Genomic DNA, 16,576 nt, shown 5'->3' with positions numbered 1-16,576 from the left:
AAAAAAAAAGTTTTAAAAAATTAAAAAAAAATAAAAAAACCTAAAAGTTCAAATCACCCCCTTTCACCCCATTGAAAATTAAAGGGTTAAAAAAAATAAAAAATACACATATTTGGTATCGCCGCGTTCAGAAATGCCCGATCAAAATATAAAATCAATGAATCTGATCAGTAAACGGCGTAGCGGCAAAAAAAATCCAAACGCCAAAATTACGTTTTTTGGTCGCCGCAAATTTTGCGCAAAATGCAATAACAGGCGATCAAAACGTAGCATCTGCGCAAAAATGGTACAGTTAAGAACGTCAGGTCGAGACGCAAAAAATAAGCCATCACTGAGCCTCAGATCCTGAAAAATGAGAACGCTACGGGTTTTGGAAAATGGCAAAACGTGCGCCACGTTTTTTGGACAAGCTTGTGAATTTTTTTTAACCCCTTAGATACAAGTAAACCTATACATGTTTGGTGTCTACAAACTCGCACCGACCTGAGGCATCATACCCACACATCAGTTTTACCATATAGTGAACACTGTGAATAAAATATCCCAAAAACTATTGTACAATCCCACTTTTTTTGCAATTTTTCCGCACTTGGAATTTTTTTGCCGTTTTCCAGTACACTATATGGTAAAACTTATGGATTCATTTAAAAGTACAACTCGTCCCGCAAAAAACAAGCCCTCATATGGCAAGATTGATGGAAAAATAAAAAAGTTACGCCTCTCGGAAGAAGGGGAGCAAAAAACAAAAACACAAAAACGGAAAGTGCCCGGGGGCTGAAGGGGTTAAGAGCACACTCCTGGAACAAATTATGCTCGTAATCCAAGGTTCCACTGTCTTTTTTTTGTGTGTGGTTTGAAAAAAAAAAAAAAAAAAAAAAAAAGAATAAAAAAAACAAAAACTGCTCAACTTTTAATGGGGAGGGGGGACTATATATTTTACTGTATTTATTAGTCCCCTTGGGAGACTCCTAGTGAAACTCATGGTCTCCTATGAACGCCAGCTTAACGCTGGCTTTTACAGAATCATCATGACAAGTATGGAAGTCTTCAGCAGACCCCCGGCTGTCATGGTAACCTGGTTGGCACCCCGCGATCATATCTTAGGCGCGATGATGGGTGCATGGAATGGAGTACCCATGCCGGCATGTGTTAAATGCCGATGTCTGAGATTGAGGTGAACAGCTCCGCCGCAGCTGTTGGAGGCAGATGATGGTTGAATAATTCAGCCATCATCTGCAGGGAAAGATGCAGGCTCGGTGTCTCAGCCCACATCAAAGTCCGGTATATCACATGACATAAATGTACATCATATGTTGTGAAGGGAATAATGATAAATTTGGCGCAAGCTACACCAGGGCAAGTTTTTAAGTATAGTAGTACACTTGCCAACATTAGAAAAAAGCCTGAAGCTAATGTACCAAATGTCACAAACCAATGATACGTTTTTGTACCAAGTGCAACTTTTCCTGACTGGTACACTTCTTAATGTTAGAAAAAAGTGGGAGACCAATGTGGTAAATGCCGCACATTAATCTATAATTTTGCACTAATTGCTACCTTTTTATGCATGTTAAAAGTTGCAACACAAGTGCAATTTGTTTAATGCCTTTGACCTGTCAGCCATGACCGACTAGAATACAACTTGTCTAGAAATGCAATCATAATGATACAGTTCACACTGAAAGGTGAACCATTCCCACTTGTATAGCTGTTTTGAAGTAGTTGCTTGATTAATAATAATTGTGTAATAGATGGATTAAAACATTGATATATTGTAATATAAATGGCCAGACATTTAAACATATACTCTTTACTTAATATTGATAAGATACAAAGATAGCAATTCTACTTTTGGCTAAACAAAAATATTTCCACATAAATGATCAGATCGTTTTCAGTATATTCAAGAGTTACCAAATATTTTCACTTCTAGATTAACCATAATATGTCTCCCGCAAATATCTCCAAGCTCTGTATATGTAATCTCTGGTCCTCACAACATTGCCTTCTCTCCACTACCCTTGTATGTTCCTCACACAATCACCTCTAAGGCCATGTGCGCACTGGAAAATGGAATTTTTCAAGAAAATTCCGCAGGTATTCAAAGATTACCGCACCCGCGGTAAAAAGCCGCGGCAAACTGCACCCGAAAACCGCATGCTGTTTGCTGCGGTTTTACCGCGGTATTGTTCGCAGTATTGCCGCGGTTTTGCCGCGGGTTGGTATGTGCTTTATTGCATTCAATGCAATAAAGCTCATTGAAAAAAGAAAAAAAAAAAAGTAATTTCATTCTGAGAGAGAAATAGACAGAAGAATAGATAGAAGAATAGATAGACAGACAGAGGGATAGAGGGATAGAAGGATAGATAGAGGGATAGAGGGATAGAAGGATAGATAGAGGGATAGATAGAGTCCCTGTGAGCACACTCTGCATTTCTCACGGTCGGCAGTGAGTTCACATTACCGGCCGTGGGAAATGCCCTGTGGTTACCTCTGCTGTCTCGCTGCGAGGCTGCATTCAGCAGTGTCTGTGTCAGTCGCGGCTGGATGCCAGCATCGCAGGACGCCAGAGCTGTGGATTACGTCGGAGCTTTGTTTTGGGAGGGGTTAATAAAAGGGTGAACCAGGAGCTTTTTTGTGTTTTATTTAAAATAAAGGATTTTTCGGTGTGTGTGTTTTTTCACTTTACTTACGGGTTGATCATGTCAGCTGTCTCATAGACGCTGCCATGATCAAGCCTGGAGTTAATGGCGGTGATCCGCCACAGTTAACCCCTTGTATTACCTTGACTGCCACTGCTACACGGCAGCAAGAAGAGTCGGGGACACTCCGGTACTGCCGCATAATGCATGCGACAGTCCCGGGGCAGCTGCGGCTGATATTCTCGGCTGCGGGAGGTGGGAGGGAGGCGGGGGACATTAACCCTGCCCCTCTCCCTCCCCAGCCTGAGAATACCGGGCCGCCGCTGTGTGTTTACCTCGGCTGGAAGGTAAATATACAGCGGAGCCCACGTGTTTTGTTTTCTATATTTCCGTTTGATTTCTATGTGTGTTCTATGTGTGTGTGTTTATGTCTGTGTATGTCTGTGATCTGTGTGTGTTTACTCTCTGCACGGCTTCCTCTTCCTGTAATGACATCACTTCCCTGCAAAACCGCAGGCAAGCGATGTACATTACCGGAGGTAAACCGCGAAATACCGCAGGAAAACGCAGTGAACCGCACAGAATTTGCTGCCTGCGTTATTCCCTGCAGGATTTCACGATTACATTGGAGTCAATGGAGTGAAATCCCGCAGCGATGTGCGGAAAAGAAGTGACATGCAATTGTTTTTGCTGCGGGAATCCCGCAGCAAAACATGCAGCTGTCAAAATCCGCCTAGTGCGCACAGGATTTTTTTTTCCCATAGGTTTTGCTGGTGATTCACTGCAGAGATGTTATGAACATTTTCAGCAGCGAAACATGCAGCAAAACCGCAGGAAATCCGCGGCAAAATCCGGTAAGTGCGCACAGGGCCTGAAGGCCCAGTCACACACACAGATAAATCTTTGGCAGATCTGTGGTTGCAGTGAAATCATGGACATATTGTTCCATTTGTACACAGCCACAAACCTGACACTGATTGTCCACAATTTCCCTGCAACCACAGATCTGCCGCAGATTTATCTCGGTGTGTCACAGGGCCTTAAGACTTATTCCTGAGCATTCCCCTTCTTACAAAAATCAGTGCCGCAGCACATCCAATGACCTCCTACACTTGGGACATTATGAGGTATTCTTAAAACGTGTCTACAGAAAGGTCTACAGCCTGTAATACCCCGGCTGTCATCTCACCACCACCAGAGCTGCTGCAACCCCTCGCCCCATCTGCTGTATCCTTCCCATTTCCATGGTAGATCTCAAAGGACTGGTAGGGAAAGGCCCTTTTACCCCTCTGTACCAGTCTGTCATTGTTAGTGTGGCAATTGAAATCTATACATGAATTTTGGAGAAAATTCCTGTCCACATCTACAGTACCATTAAATCAATACAACTATATAAAAAAAAAAAAAAAAAAAAAAAAAAAAAAAGAATCATCCACTCAGTGGACAAGAGAAGCAAAAGGTAATTCATGTGGTGTAGGTACATCATCAGTAGTGGTATGACAGGTCAGGTCTCACCACTTCTGGCACTACGTAGTATTAAAGCATTGAAGTCCAATAAGCCAAACATTCCAGGGGTCACCTCCTGGCCCTGGTAATCCTGGTTAAGCAATAGCGAAACGGTCGTTGGGGATATTCTGGAATCCTGAGTCTGTGGAGCTGCACTAGGCACTTATTATAAATATGTATTGATTTTTTTTCCACATTTGGCTTTATACTCTCTTGGAATCACTTTGGTTCTATTCATTGCCCGATATAGCTCTTTTGGCATCCGGGAACAGGATTCCTCCAACAGCCATTGTGTATATACATATATACCGGTTTGTAATTATCTCTCCAATCCATTGAGATCTGGTGTTGCTAATGCATTCTCACACTTTTCTCCATCACATCCTTGAACCGTCTGTCATTTTATTACTTATAAATATCAATGAATGAATTGTATTGTTTTTGCAATCCCGCTTTCTATATACCTAATAAAAGTTTATATTTTATACCAAAAAGCACTCTTTTTCTCCTTGTATAAGTATAGCCCTGTACATAAAGTAAAAATCACCGTCCCGACATGGTGTGTTTCAATCTATGAAAATTAAATGGTACATTAGGCTTGAGGATCTTGTGATTACATAACAGTGATGTGAGAGCGTCTTTAAGGCAGATTCTGACTAAGTATGATCAAAATGGATTACACTGGTAAAAAGTAAAGCATTTATGCGGCAGTTACAGGATTGCTAGGTGAAAATTATTTTTTTTTCTACCCATGACAAGATATCCTGTGCCATCTCTCATTCTTGACCTATCTTGTGGCTCCACTGTAGTTCTTTTTCCTCGCAGGACATACAGATTACCAAGTTTCTGACCAGTTTCTGAGTTCACTTACTTGCCAGTGCATGTCCTCCATTCTCCTCCCCATTCGCTGCATTTTCCCCGTTCTTTGTAGACGGCTGTTGGTTGTTTGCGGATGCAGCGGCAGCAGCTGCTGCAGCGGAGGCCGCCGCGGCTGCTTGCTGTTGTGCAAGTTTGTCCCTGTATGCTTGCTGCCTCGTCTGTACAACATCGGGCATAACCGCATCAATCAGGGAAAGAGACTCAATTGGCCTCCCGTCAAACAGAGTGCCATCCTGGAGAGGGAAAAGAAAAACGTGAACACATTTTAGGTGCATCAACTATTTAATTCAGGCAAAGAAAACCTCAGATACATAGAACAGTTTACTTAAAACTTATTGCAAATGAGACATTAGGAAAGGTGAGAATTCTTCCTACTTACTGCTAATATTCAGCACTGGCCAAGCCCTCCATAACAGTGTCTACAGATCACAACACGGATTCAGTGACTGTTCATTATTGCACCTGCAGTATCTGACCAGACGGAGACAGATATTCGATTTGGATGGGATCTCCTGAATCAGAGCTCCCCTGAATCAATCACTGACCTCCAGGTTACTCCATTGCCTCTGAGCTACATTACACCGTTCTAGGACTAGTGTTGTGTATTCACTGAGGAATTTTTAATAAGAGAGTGCAACCCTGGAAACCAAATTAAAACATACCCAAAATTTCAAAGATATATTTAATTTTCTCAATGCATTTAAATATGAAATGAAGCAGTCTTGCAAAATTATATATATATATATATATATATATATATATATATATATATATATATATATATATATATATATATATATATATATATATATATATATATATATATATATATATATATATATATATATCTATCTATCTATCTATAGAGAGAGAGAGAGAATGCCCTTTAATTTCTTCAGCTCCCATGCAGATGACTCTCCATTGTAACATCAAACACATGTACAGTCTGATGATGTAGTCTTATTTCCATCTGACCCCTGCTAAATGGCAATTTTAGCGAGGTTATCAAGGACAGACCAGATAGAAGAGACGGCAGGATGGAAGCCATCAGTTTCCAGGGTAAAGCGATCTGTCCATTGCAAGTGTCTCTTGGTGTCACAAGTTCAGAACAGCTCACAGACCAATTGTTCAGTCCATCATCCAAAAATGGAAGAGGATGGCATAACTGCAAACCTACCAAGACATGGCCGACCCGCTAAACTGACATCCCAAGCAAGGAGAGCACTAATTAGAAAAGCAGACAAGGGACGCAGGGTCACTAGAGGAGCTGCAGAGATCCACAGCTAATGTGTGAAAATCTGCCCACAGGACAACTATTAGTTGTATACCTCACAAGTCTGGTCTTTATGGAAAAGTGGCAAGAAGAAAGCCATTATTTTTAAAGCAAACCATGAGAAGTCCTGTTTGCAGAAAAACATGTAGGAGGCACAGCTAACATGGAAGAAGGTGCTCTGGTCAGACGAGACCAAAGTAGAACTTTGTAGACTAAATCTAAAACACTGTGTGGTGGAAAACTAACACTGGGGACAAGGAGAAAAGCCACTGCACATGGAAAAAACAACCAAGATAAGAAACAATGAAAACAAAACCTTTATTACAATTACAGGATGAAAAACAATTAAAATGGTATGTCACATTGCATGAAGACCAACACCCCAAAAGCCTTTTTTTCATCTAAATATTATATAATACAATGTAAATAAACACAGCAAAAAACACAGAAAACTAACACTGCACATCACTCTGAAAACACCATCCCCAGCGTCAAATGTGGTGGCAGCATCCTGCTGTGTGCATACGTTTCTACAGCAGAGACAGGGAAGTTGGTCAGAGATCATGAAAAGATGGATAGAGCTAAATAGGTGGCATTCCTGGGAGAAAACCTGTTAAGGGACTGCAAAAAAAAAAAAAAAACCCAAACACCTTGAGACTGAGGCATAGGGTCACCTTCCAGCAAGACAACGACCCTAAACATACTGCCAGATGTACAATGGAATGGATCAAAGTATATTCATGTGTGTAAATGGTCCAATCACAGTCCAGAACTAAATCCCACTGAGAATCTGTTACAAGATTTCAAAATTGCTGTTCACAGATGCCTCCATTCAATCTCACTGCGCTGGAGCTATTTTATGAGGAAGAATGGGCAAAACCTTCAGCCTCCAGAGGTGCAAAGCTGGTAGAGACATGCAGCAGTAATTGCAGCAAAAGGTGGATCTATGGACTCCGGGAGCTGAATAAAATTGCACAACTCAACATTCAGATTTGTATTTTTAGACTATTTAGAAAACCATGTATCAGTGTGGCCTGGAGTCTTGGGGACTCTGCCTTGCAGTATGGGGGCTGTGTGGCACCAGATCACCCGCCCTGCTGGTGCACTGTCGCTGCGGTACACGGCACCGCGCGGCGTCAAAGTTAGGGACCCTCTCAGAGGTTCGCCGTGAAGTGTCAGGGGGCTTTATACAGTCTGATCAGAATCTATAACCAAGAACCTCATGTTCAGGTGTATAAATGTTTGCCTAGCATCATTAGATCAACTTAGCATTTTTGGATGTGAGATCCATGGCTTTATCTACAACTATGTTGAAAGAAGGGAATTTTGTTTACTTACCGTAAATTCCTTTTCTTCTAGCTCCAATTGGGAGACCCAGACAATTATATTATATTTCTATATTATATATACTGGCAGCCAGACTGGCTTGGAAAGTCTCCTTAAGGAAAATGGTGTTCCCCCCGTGGTCCCCCAACATAGCTTCTCATGAGCCAGACCAGACACCCCATACTTTGCACTGACGAGGGGCAAGCACCCCGAAACACTGTCTGCAAATTGGGATTCTGGTCTGGCATAAAATCCTATATCACATGCAAAAGATTGTTAAAAATCCACTTGTGACTTTTAGGATCGCTACTTCCAATAGGTGGCGCTGTGCTAGAGTTTGTCTCCTTTCCTGGAGAGACAATTTGTATATTATATATAGAAATATACAACAGATTACAACCAAACATATTCTATTAAAAACAAAACACGCTTACCTCATTAATGCTAACTTCTGCCTCCACATACTGCAATCCTTTCTGAATAATGGAGATTAAAGCAGCAGGTGGCACCAGGGCACCATTGATGTTGGATTGGCTGATATGGCTTTCTATACCAAATGTAAAAGCGGAATGGGAAAATCCTACAAAAAAAAAACAGGTTAAAGAAAATGTAAAACCTAACCCATAACATAGACATGGATCCTTCACTGGCTTCTGATCCTACCCAGCATGCACCCCCAGCTCTGTGTCATGGCTGACGCTCCGATGATGGACCCCACATCTATATAATGGGATAGGTCAGATTTTGCTTGCTTAAGATCTCATCCACTGTCATTACTTGTCGCAGATTTTCCACTCACAAGGCTGCAAGGAAAATCTGCAGCGTTTCTACTAAGTGTGAATGTACCCGTATAGTAAAAAGTCACTCACCCGATTCTTGTAGATATCTGTATACCAGGAAATTGACCTCATCACTGCTTATACTCATCTTTATACCCACTTAAACCATGAGGTCACAGCAAACCGCAATTACTTCCTAGGGTGAAATAAGAAAAAAGTGACGTTATAATTTGTAAGTCTAGAAAATGTACAATGTAGGATAAATACTAAATTAAAAAAAGAAAAAAAAAATCTTTATTTTTATATAGCGCTAACATATTCCGCAGCGCTTCACATACATCAGGAACACTGTCCCCATTGGGGCTCACAGTCTAAATTCCCTATTTGTATGTCTTTGGAGTGTGGGAGGAAATCGGAGTACCCGGAGGAAACCCACGCAAACACGGGGAGAACATACAAACTCCTTGCAGATGGTGTCCTTGGTGGATTTGAACCCAGGACCCCAGCGCTGCAATACTGCAGTGCTAACCACTGAGCCACCGTGCCGTGAACTGACATGTCCTAGATTCAGAATGGGCAACACATGGATGGCATCAGTGTCACCTCTATAATGGAGGTTTCTTTAAAAAAAAATTCTGTGAAGTTCTAGATTCCATAACATTACTTTTTTGGCAACAGTCATATGAGGGCTTGTTTTTGTTTGTTTTTTTTTTGCAGGATGAGTTGTATGTCACTTATTAACATGAACCTGTCAGGAGCAATATGCACCCAGGACCACGAGCAGTTGTGTGTGTATATTGCTAATCCCTGCATAACCGTCCCTGTATACACTAGCACAGATAAAGAGATCTTTAGAAAAAGTATTTCCTAAGATCTTATATATCATACTAGAAGGTGGCCCGATTCTACGCATTCTAGAATTTACGTATTGTGTAGTTCATGTAGGATTTTTGTTATCATATATATATATATATATATATATATATATATATATATATTGTTGTGTGTAGTTACCAAGTGTTTGTGTAGGACGCTGTACATGTTCTGGGTGTTGTCTGGGTGTGGCGGGGGGTGGCCATGTGATCCTCCGGCAGGTCCTGGAAGGTCACACCACAGTATCGCCGCCGAGAAGCAAGCGATATCCCAGGATGTTGTGAGTGTGTGGATGCGATGTGATGTGTGTGTGAGAGTGAGTGTGATCTGATGTGTGTGTGAGAGTGAGTGTGATCTGATCTGATCTGATGTGTGTGTGTGTGTGTGTGTGTGTGTGTGTGTGTGTGTGTGTGTGTGTGTGTGTGTGTGTGTGTGTGTGTGTGTGTGTGTGTGTGTGTGTGTGTGTGTGTGTGTGTGTGTGTGTGTATATATATATGTGTATGTTCCGCCGCTGCAGGACCTTGATGCGCTGGTAACTATGCTACCATGGTTACCAGCGTATCCCGTCCCCTGCTCGCACGGGAGCCCACACCAGCATACGGCGGCAACCCCAGCAACGCGAGGGTATGTGTCGGCTGGGTTGGCGGCGTACGCTGATGTGGGCTCCCGGGGGTACAGTACTCACCTGGGAGTCGTGGCTCCGTGTCGGTTCGGGGAATGCGTGCGGGGCCAGAGTGAGCGTGCATTGCGTGAGGGGCGCGGGGCGTGGCCGAGTTGCCAATGCGTGCAGGGTGCCGGGGCGAGAGGCCAATCCGTGTGGGGGGCGGAGCCTGGGCAAGCGGCCGGCGGCCAATCCGTGTGCGGGCGGAGCCTGGGCGAGCGGCCAATCCTTGGGGGGGGGGGGGCATGGCGAGCCCAGCGGCCAATCAGTTTTGTGTCACCGTAAGGACACGGTTTTGGAGCAAGACAGACAGAGACAGACAGACAGAGACAGACAGACAGACAGAGACAGACAGACAGACAGAGACAGACAGACAGACAGACAGAGACAGACAGACAGACAGACAGACTAAGGCAATTAGATATATAGATACTAATGAGCAAAGGGACTAGTCCGCTGGGTGTTATATCCCCCGACTAGTCCGCCCTCTAATCATGTTGGTACGCCCACAGGGAAATACCAACATGCTAGTCAATGCCTGTGTTCACGGTGAACGCAGAGCTGACTGTCCCGGCACTTCTGGTCACGCGCAGTAGATCTGTCTGAATTGGGACGCATACAACCAGCTTCATACTGCGCATGACCGGAAGTGCCCACCATTCAGATGCGTGATCACATTGAACGCTGGTGACGCTGCATTGAATAACATTGAATAACATGTTAGTACTAACATGCTAAGAGAGCGGACTATTTGGGGGATATAATGCCCAGGGGACTAGTCCCCTCGCTCATTAGCATAAGAAAAGATGTTTAGAAATACTTTTTCTAAAGATCTCTTTATTTATGCTAGTGTATACAGGGACGGTTAGGAAGGGATTAGCAATATACACCCAGAACTGCTCGTGGTTCTGGCTGCATATTGGACCTGACAGGTTGACTTTCAATTTTGTTCCTTCCTATATACCCAAGCTGCAATGCCCTGCACATAAGGTAAGAGACATGGCTATAAACAGGATAACTATACTACACTTCTAATTGAAGGTATTTAATAACATTATTGTTATTATACCTAGTACATATTGGGATAGGATCATGTTGGAGATGAGCATGCCTGTGTAAAAAGGTTATGCAGCATTACTCGCATATTTAAATCAGAAATTACTGGTGCCAATGTCAATATGATCCCCAAGTTGCGTGAACAATCAGCAGATATCGTGAATGTGTGCTATTCTAATGAGCAGGACATGTGCGGGGTATGGGGTCCCAATGTCTTTGGCAATTCTCACTTTCAATGAGGAATAGGAGGTGGTGAATAAGCCTTTTAACACCTTTGAAAATTTTGCAATTTCTAAACTTATTTTTTATGCTCCTAAACCAAAGAGTTCTGTCACACAAAATAGTTAATACATAACATTTCCCACATGTCTACTTAACATCAGCATCCGTTTTGAAAAATATTTTTCGTTAGGAAGTTAGAAGGGTTAACCCCTTCACGACCTTTGACGGAAAGATCCGTCATGGTGCCCTGGTACTTAAAGACCCATGACTGATCTTTCCGTCATGCCAACATCGCGGCACCGGAGCCCCGGTGACTGCGATCGGTTCACACAAACTGCAGATTCGGGAAGGAGGGGACCTGTACCTGACCTCAGGAGGGGTGGTGCCTCCTCCCCGGACCTACGGAGGCTGTGATTGGCTGACGAACGTCGCTCAGCCAATCACAGCCACTGTAATGTTTCACCCATTGAAAGTGGCTGAAACATTGAAATCCAGCCATGGTCAGTGCAGCTGTAGCACTGGCCATTGCCTGGAGCTGGGTGACCTCACTGGATCACCCTCCCCCAGCAGCTCTGATTGGAGAGACCGGCCTTGTGACCGATCTCTCCAATCACCATGGACCTGTTGCCGGTGACCGCCCCCGTCAGCTTCACTTGTTGGTCCTGAGCCCGCCAGCACAGTGAGTGTATACAGTGCAATGGCAGGGCCACAAGCTCCAGTCCCATGCTGTTATGTGACCAGAGCATGGGTTTGCCGCGCTGCCATTGTACTGTATCAAACCGACGAAAAGCCTCCCGATCCGCCCGCCCTCCTCCATCTGCCACCGCTCTCCCCGATCTGCTGTCCGCACCCCCACCTCTCACCCCCATGGTAGGCTGCCTGGCCCCTCCCCCTCCCGATGCGCTGCCCGGCCCCTCCCGATGCGCTGCCAGGCCCCTGGCCCCTCCCGATGCGCTGCCAGGCCCCTCCCGATGCGCTGCCAGGCCCCTCCCGATGCGCTGCCAGGCCCCTCCCGATGCGCTGCCAGGCCCCTCCCGATGCGCTGCCAGGCCCCTCCCGATGCGCTGCCAGGCCCCTCCCGATGCGCTGCCAGGCCCCTCCCGATGCGCTGCCAGGCCCCTCCCGATGCGCTGCCAGGCCCCTCCCGATGCGCTGCCAGGCCCCTCCCGATGCGCTGCCAGGCCCCTCCCCCCTCCCGATGCGCTGCCAGTCCCCTCTCCCTCCCGATGCGCTGCCAGTCCCCTCTCCCTCCCGATGCGCTGCCAGTCCCCTCCCCCTCCCGATGCGCTGCCAGGCCCCTCCCCCTCCCGATGCGCTGCCAGGCCCCTCCCCCTCCCGATGCGCTGCCAGGCCCCTCCCCCTCCCGATGCGCTGCCAGGCCCCTCCCCCTCCCGATGCGCTGCCAGGCCCCTCCCCCTCCCGATGTGCTGCGCACTCCCTCACCTGTCACCCCCGTGATGTGCGCTCCCTCACCTGTCACCCCCGTGATGTGCGCTCCCTCACCTGTCACCCCCGTGATGTGCGCTCCCTCACCTGTCACCCCCGTGATGTGCGCTCCCTCACCTGTCACCCCCATGATCTGCGCTCCCTCACCTGTCACCCCCGTGATCTGCGGTCCACTCTCCCCCATCTCTCACCCCCTTGATCTGTGCTCTGCTCACCTGTCACCCCCATGATCTGCTGCCCTCTCTCCGCTCACCAGTCTCCCCCGTGATCTGCGCTCCCTCTCCCACCTCTCACCCTCCCCGATCTGCTGCCTCCATCTCCTGTAATCCTGCTGCCTAGATCCATCCTGTAAGGCAACTATCCCCAATCTCACCTCCCACTCCCCTCCCCCCCATCCTCCGCCGCTCCTGCATCCACTGCGCCCTCTCCCATCCGCCGCCACCCTATCCCAGCCGCCCCCGTCTCACATTAACAGATGCTCCCTTTATATGCCGCTGCTCCCCCATCTGCCGCTGTTCTGAATCTATTCTTAATCACATCTCCCATCCCCCCCCTCCCCCACCCGCTTGCTGCCAAGTGCTGATCAGCTACGTGATTGGCTGATCAGGTACGTAATTGTTGCTCAAGTTTTTTGCTTTTTTTTTGTGCACCCCAAATAAAATAAAAAAAAAAAAAAAAAAAAAGAAGAAGATCAGGTACCTAATTGTTCAAGTTTTGTCTTTTTTGCAGTACTCGACTTTGGACAGGACTTCTTTTTTCCATCCCACCTAGTCCCCCCTCTTTTTGCAGAACAGCCGTGCGTGCGCATTGATTATTTTTTTTTATGCCATGAGGGTTTAGTTTCCAAAATGGGGTCACATGTAGGGGAGCTCCAGTTTTGCCACCTCAGGGGGTCTCCAAACACAACATGGAATACGCTAATTATTCCAGACAATTTTCCGTTTGAAAAGGCAAAGGACACTCCTTACATTCCGAGCCCTGCTGTGCGCCCAAACATTTGATTTCCACCACATATGAAGTATCTGTGTACTCAGGAGAAATTGCACCATACATTTTATGGTGCAATTTTTTCTGATACCCTTGTGGAAAAAAAAGCTACCTGATTGAAGTAACAATTTTGTGGCAAAAATTTTATTTTCACGGCTCAACTTTATTAACTTTTGTGAAGCCCCCAGAGGTTCAAAGTGCTCAATAAACATCTAGATAAATTCCATGACGGGTCTAGTTTCCAAAATGGGGTCACATGTGGGGGAGCGCCACTGTTTCGGTACCTCAGGGGCTCTCCAAAAACGCAACTTGGTGCGGCTAACGATTCCAGCTAATTTTCTGTTCCAAAAGTCAAATGACGCTCCTTCCCTTCAGAGTCCTGCCGTGCGCCCAAACAGTGGTGTTTCACCACATATGAGGTATCTGCGTGCTCAGAAGAAATTGCCCAACAAATTGTGGGGGTTCATTTATTCCTACTACCCTTGTGAATATGCAATATTTGAGGCTAAATTAACATTTTTGATGTAAAAATGTTCATTTTTTTCCTTCCACATTGCTTTAGTTACTGTGAAGCACCTGAAGGGTTAATAACCTTTTTGAGTGTGGTTTTGAGTAGCCTGAGGGGTGCCGTTTTTGGAATGGTGTCACTTTTGGGTGTTTTGTGTCATGTAGACCTTTCAAAATCGCTTCAAATGTGATGTGGTCCTTAAAAAAAGTGGCTTTGTAAATTTTGTTGTAAAAATGAGAAATTGCTTTGAACCCCTATAACTTCCTTAATTTTTATTTTTTTCCCCCCAAAATTGTTCTGATGTAAAGTAGACATGTGGGAAATGTTATTTATTAATTATTTTGTGTCATATGTCTCGTTGGTTTTAGAGCATAAAAATTAAGTTTGAAAATTACAACATTTTCGCAAAATTTCCGTTTTTTTCACAAAGAAACGCAAAAAATATCGGCCTAAATTTACCACTAACATGAAGCCCAATATGTCACGAAAAAACAAATCTTAGAATCACCGGGATCTGTTGAAGCGTTCCAGAGTTATAACCTCAAAGTGACACTGGTCAAAATTGCAAAAAATGGCCAGGTGTTTAGGGTCAAAATAGGATTGGGGCTGAAGGGGTTAAACTTTTATCAGCAATTTCTCATTTTTCCAACAAAAATTTTCAAAACCATTTTTTTTAGGGAGCACATCACATTTGAAGTGACAGAGGCCTAGGTGACAAAAAATACCCAAATGTGACAACATTCTAAGAACTGCACCCCCCCACACTGCTCAAAACCACATCCAAGAAGTTTATTAACCCTTTAGATGCTGCACAGGAATCAAAACAATGTGGATGGAAAAAAATAATGTTTTTTTTACCTTTTCCTTATAAAATGTTATTTTAGCCCCACATTTTCTATTTTCAAAGATAAATCGGAAAAATTGCACATAAATTGTATGGTGCATTTTCTTTTGAGTATGCAAATACTCCATATCTGGTTGAAAATGGTTTGCAAACAGGGCTCAGAAGGGAAGGAGCGCCATTTGACTTTTAGAATGCAAAATCGTCTGCAACAGATAGCGGATGCCAGGTCGCATTTGGAGAGCCCCTGATGTGCTAAACAGTGGAGCTCCCCCACAAGTGATCCCATTTTGGAAACCACACTCTTGAAGGAAATTATCTAGATTATTTGCGAACACCCTGAACCCCCAGGTGCTTCTCAGAATTTAAGAATGATGAGCTGCGAAAATAAAAAAAAATATAAAATCACATTTTTCACACAAAAATGTTGCTTTAGCACCAATTTTTGTTTATTTTCACAAGAGTAATAGGAGAAAATGCACCATAGAATTTGTTGAGAAATTTCTCCTGAGTACGCCAATACCCCATATGTGGAGGAAAACTACTGTTTGGGTGCACGGCAGGGTTCTGAAGGGAAGGAGCGCTGTTTTGGCTGGAACTACACCTCTCGAGGAATTCAAAATCGTCTAGGAATGTAGTGAGCATTTTTAACCCTAAGGCGATTCACGGAATTGTATAACATTGAGATGTGGAAATGAAAATTACCATTTTTTCCAATACAATGTTGCATTGGCCCCAAGTGTTTAACTTTTAGGAAGGGTAATGTGAGAAAACGAATACAATTTATTACACAATTTCCACGTCAATACCCCATACGTGGTTGAATACCACTTGAGGTACAGTAAAACACCTAGAAAGGAAGGAGCGCCATATCAGGCATCAGATTTTGCTGGAATGGATTGAGGGTGTCATGTCACAATGGCAGAACCCCTGAGGTACCAGACCAGCAGCATTCCTCATTAAGTGACCCCACCTTACAAACCTCACCCCTCAATTAATCTAGGGATGCAGTGGTCATATTGAAACCACAGATGTGTCACAGAATTTACTACCATTGGGTGGTGAAGAAAAATATTACATTTTTGCAACAAAGATTTACTTTTAGCCCCAGATTTTATATTTTCACAAAATGAAAATAGGTAAAAATGGCATCAAAGTATGTTACACAATTTCTGTTGACTGTGGCAATACCCCATATGTGGCTGTAGGGGAGACTCTGGAAGGCCGAAGCACCTTTTGACGGAGTACACATTTTCATATACTAGGTTTGCGTACTCCATATGCAGAGTTCCGAAGTACTAGAATACCCCCTCAAGTGACCCCATTTTTTAAATTACACCTCTCTAGAAATGTATATACAGGTGCAGCCAAAATTTTGATTCCATGGGTGTTTTCCAGAAACAAGCAATGGATGAAATCTGCCATAGTTGCTCCCAGCTGGTAATTCTGGAGCCACGCATTTTTTTTGTTTGTTTTTTTTTGAAGGTCATCACTTTTCAGAGCCCTTGTGCTACCTGTATCATGGAAGCTCCTAGATTTCCATTAACAGATGATGGACGTGAGTGGAAACGTTTTTT

General features: G+C 44.4%; 1 protein-coding gene across 2 annotated transcripts in view; it reads right to left on the bottom strand.

Moving 5' to 3' along the window:
• TBL1XR1 (TBL1X/Y related 1) overlaps positions 1-16,576 on the bottom strand; it is a 289,885-nt gene that overhangs the window by 83,052 nt on the left and 190,257 nt on the right. For both annotated transcript variants that reach the window (XM_075340611.1, XM_075340612.1), the window contains exons 4-6: positions 8,496-8,601; positions 8,061-8,206; positions 5,020-5,260 (exon numbers count right to left, since the gene is read on the bottom strand). In XM_075340611.1, coding sequence (XP_075196726.1) covers positions 5,020-5,260; positions 8,061-8,206; positions 8,496-8,553 — 445 coding nt within the window. In that variant the 5' untranslated portion in view covers positions 8,554-8,601. The remainder of the gene's footprint in view (positions 1-5,019; positions 5,261-8,060; positions 8,207-8,495; positions 8,602-16,576) is intronic.

This window comes from Anomaloglossus baeobatrachus, chromosome 3 (assembly GCF_048569485.1).
Source record: "Anomaloglossus baeobatrachus isolate aAnoBae1 chromosome 3, aAnoBae1.hap1, whole genome shotgun sequence".
Classification (NCBI taxonomy): Eukaryota; Metazoa; Chordata; class Amphibia; order Anura; family Aromobatidae; genus Anomaloglossus; species Anomaloglossus baeobatrachus.
This window is presented reverse-complemented; position numbering and strand designations above follow the sequence as displayed.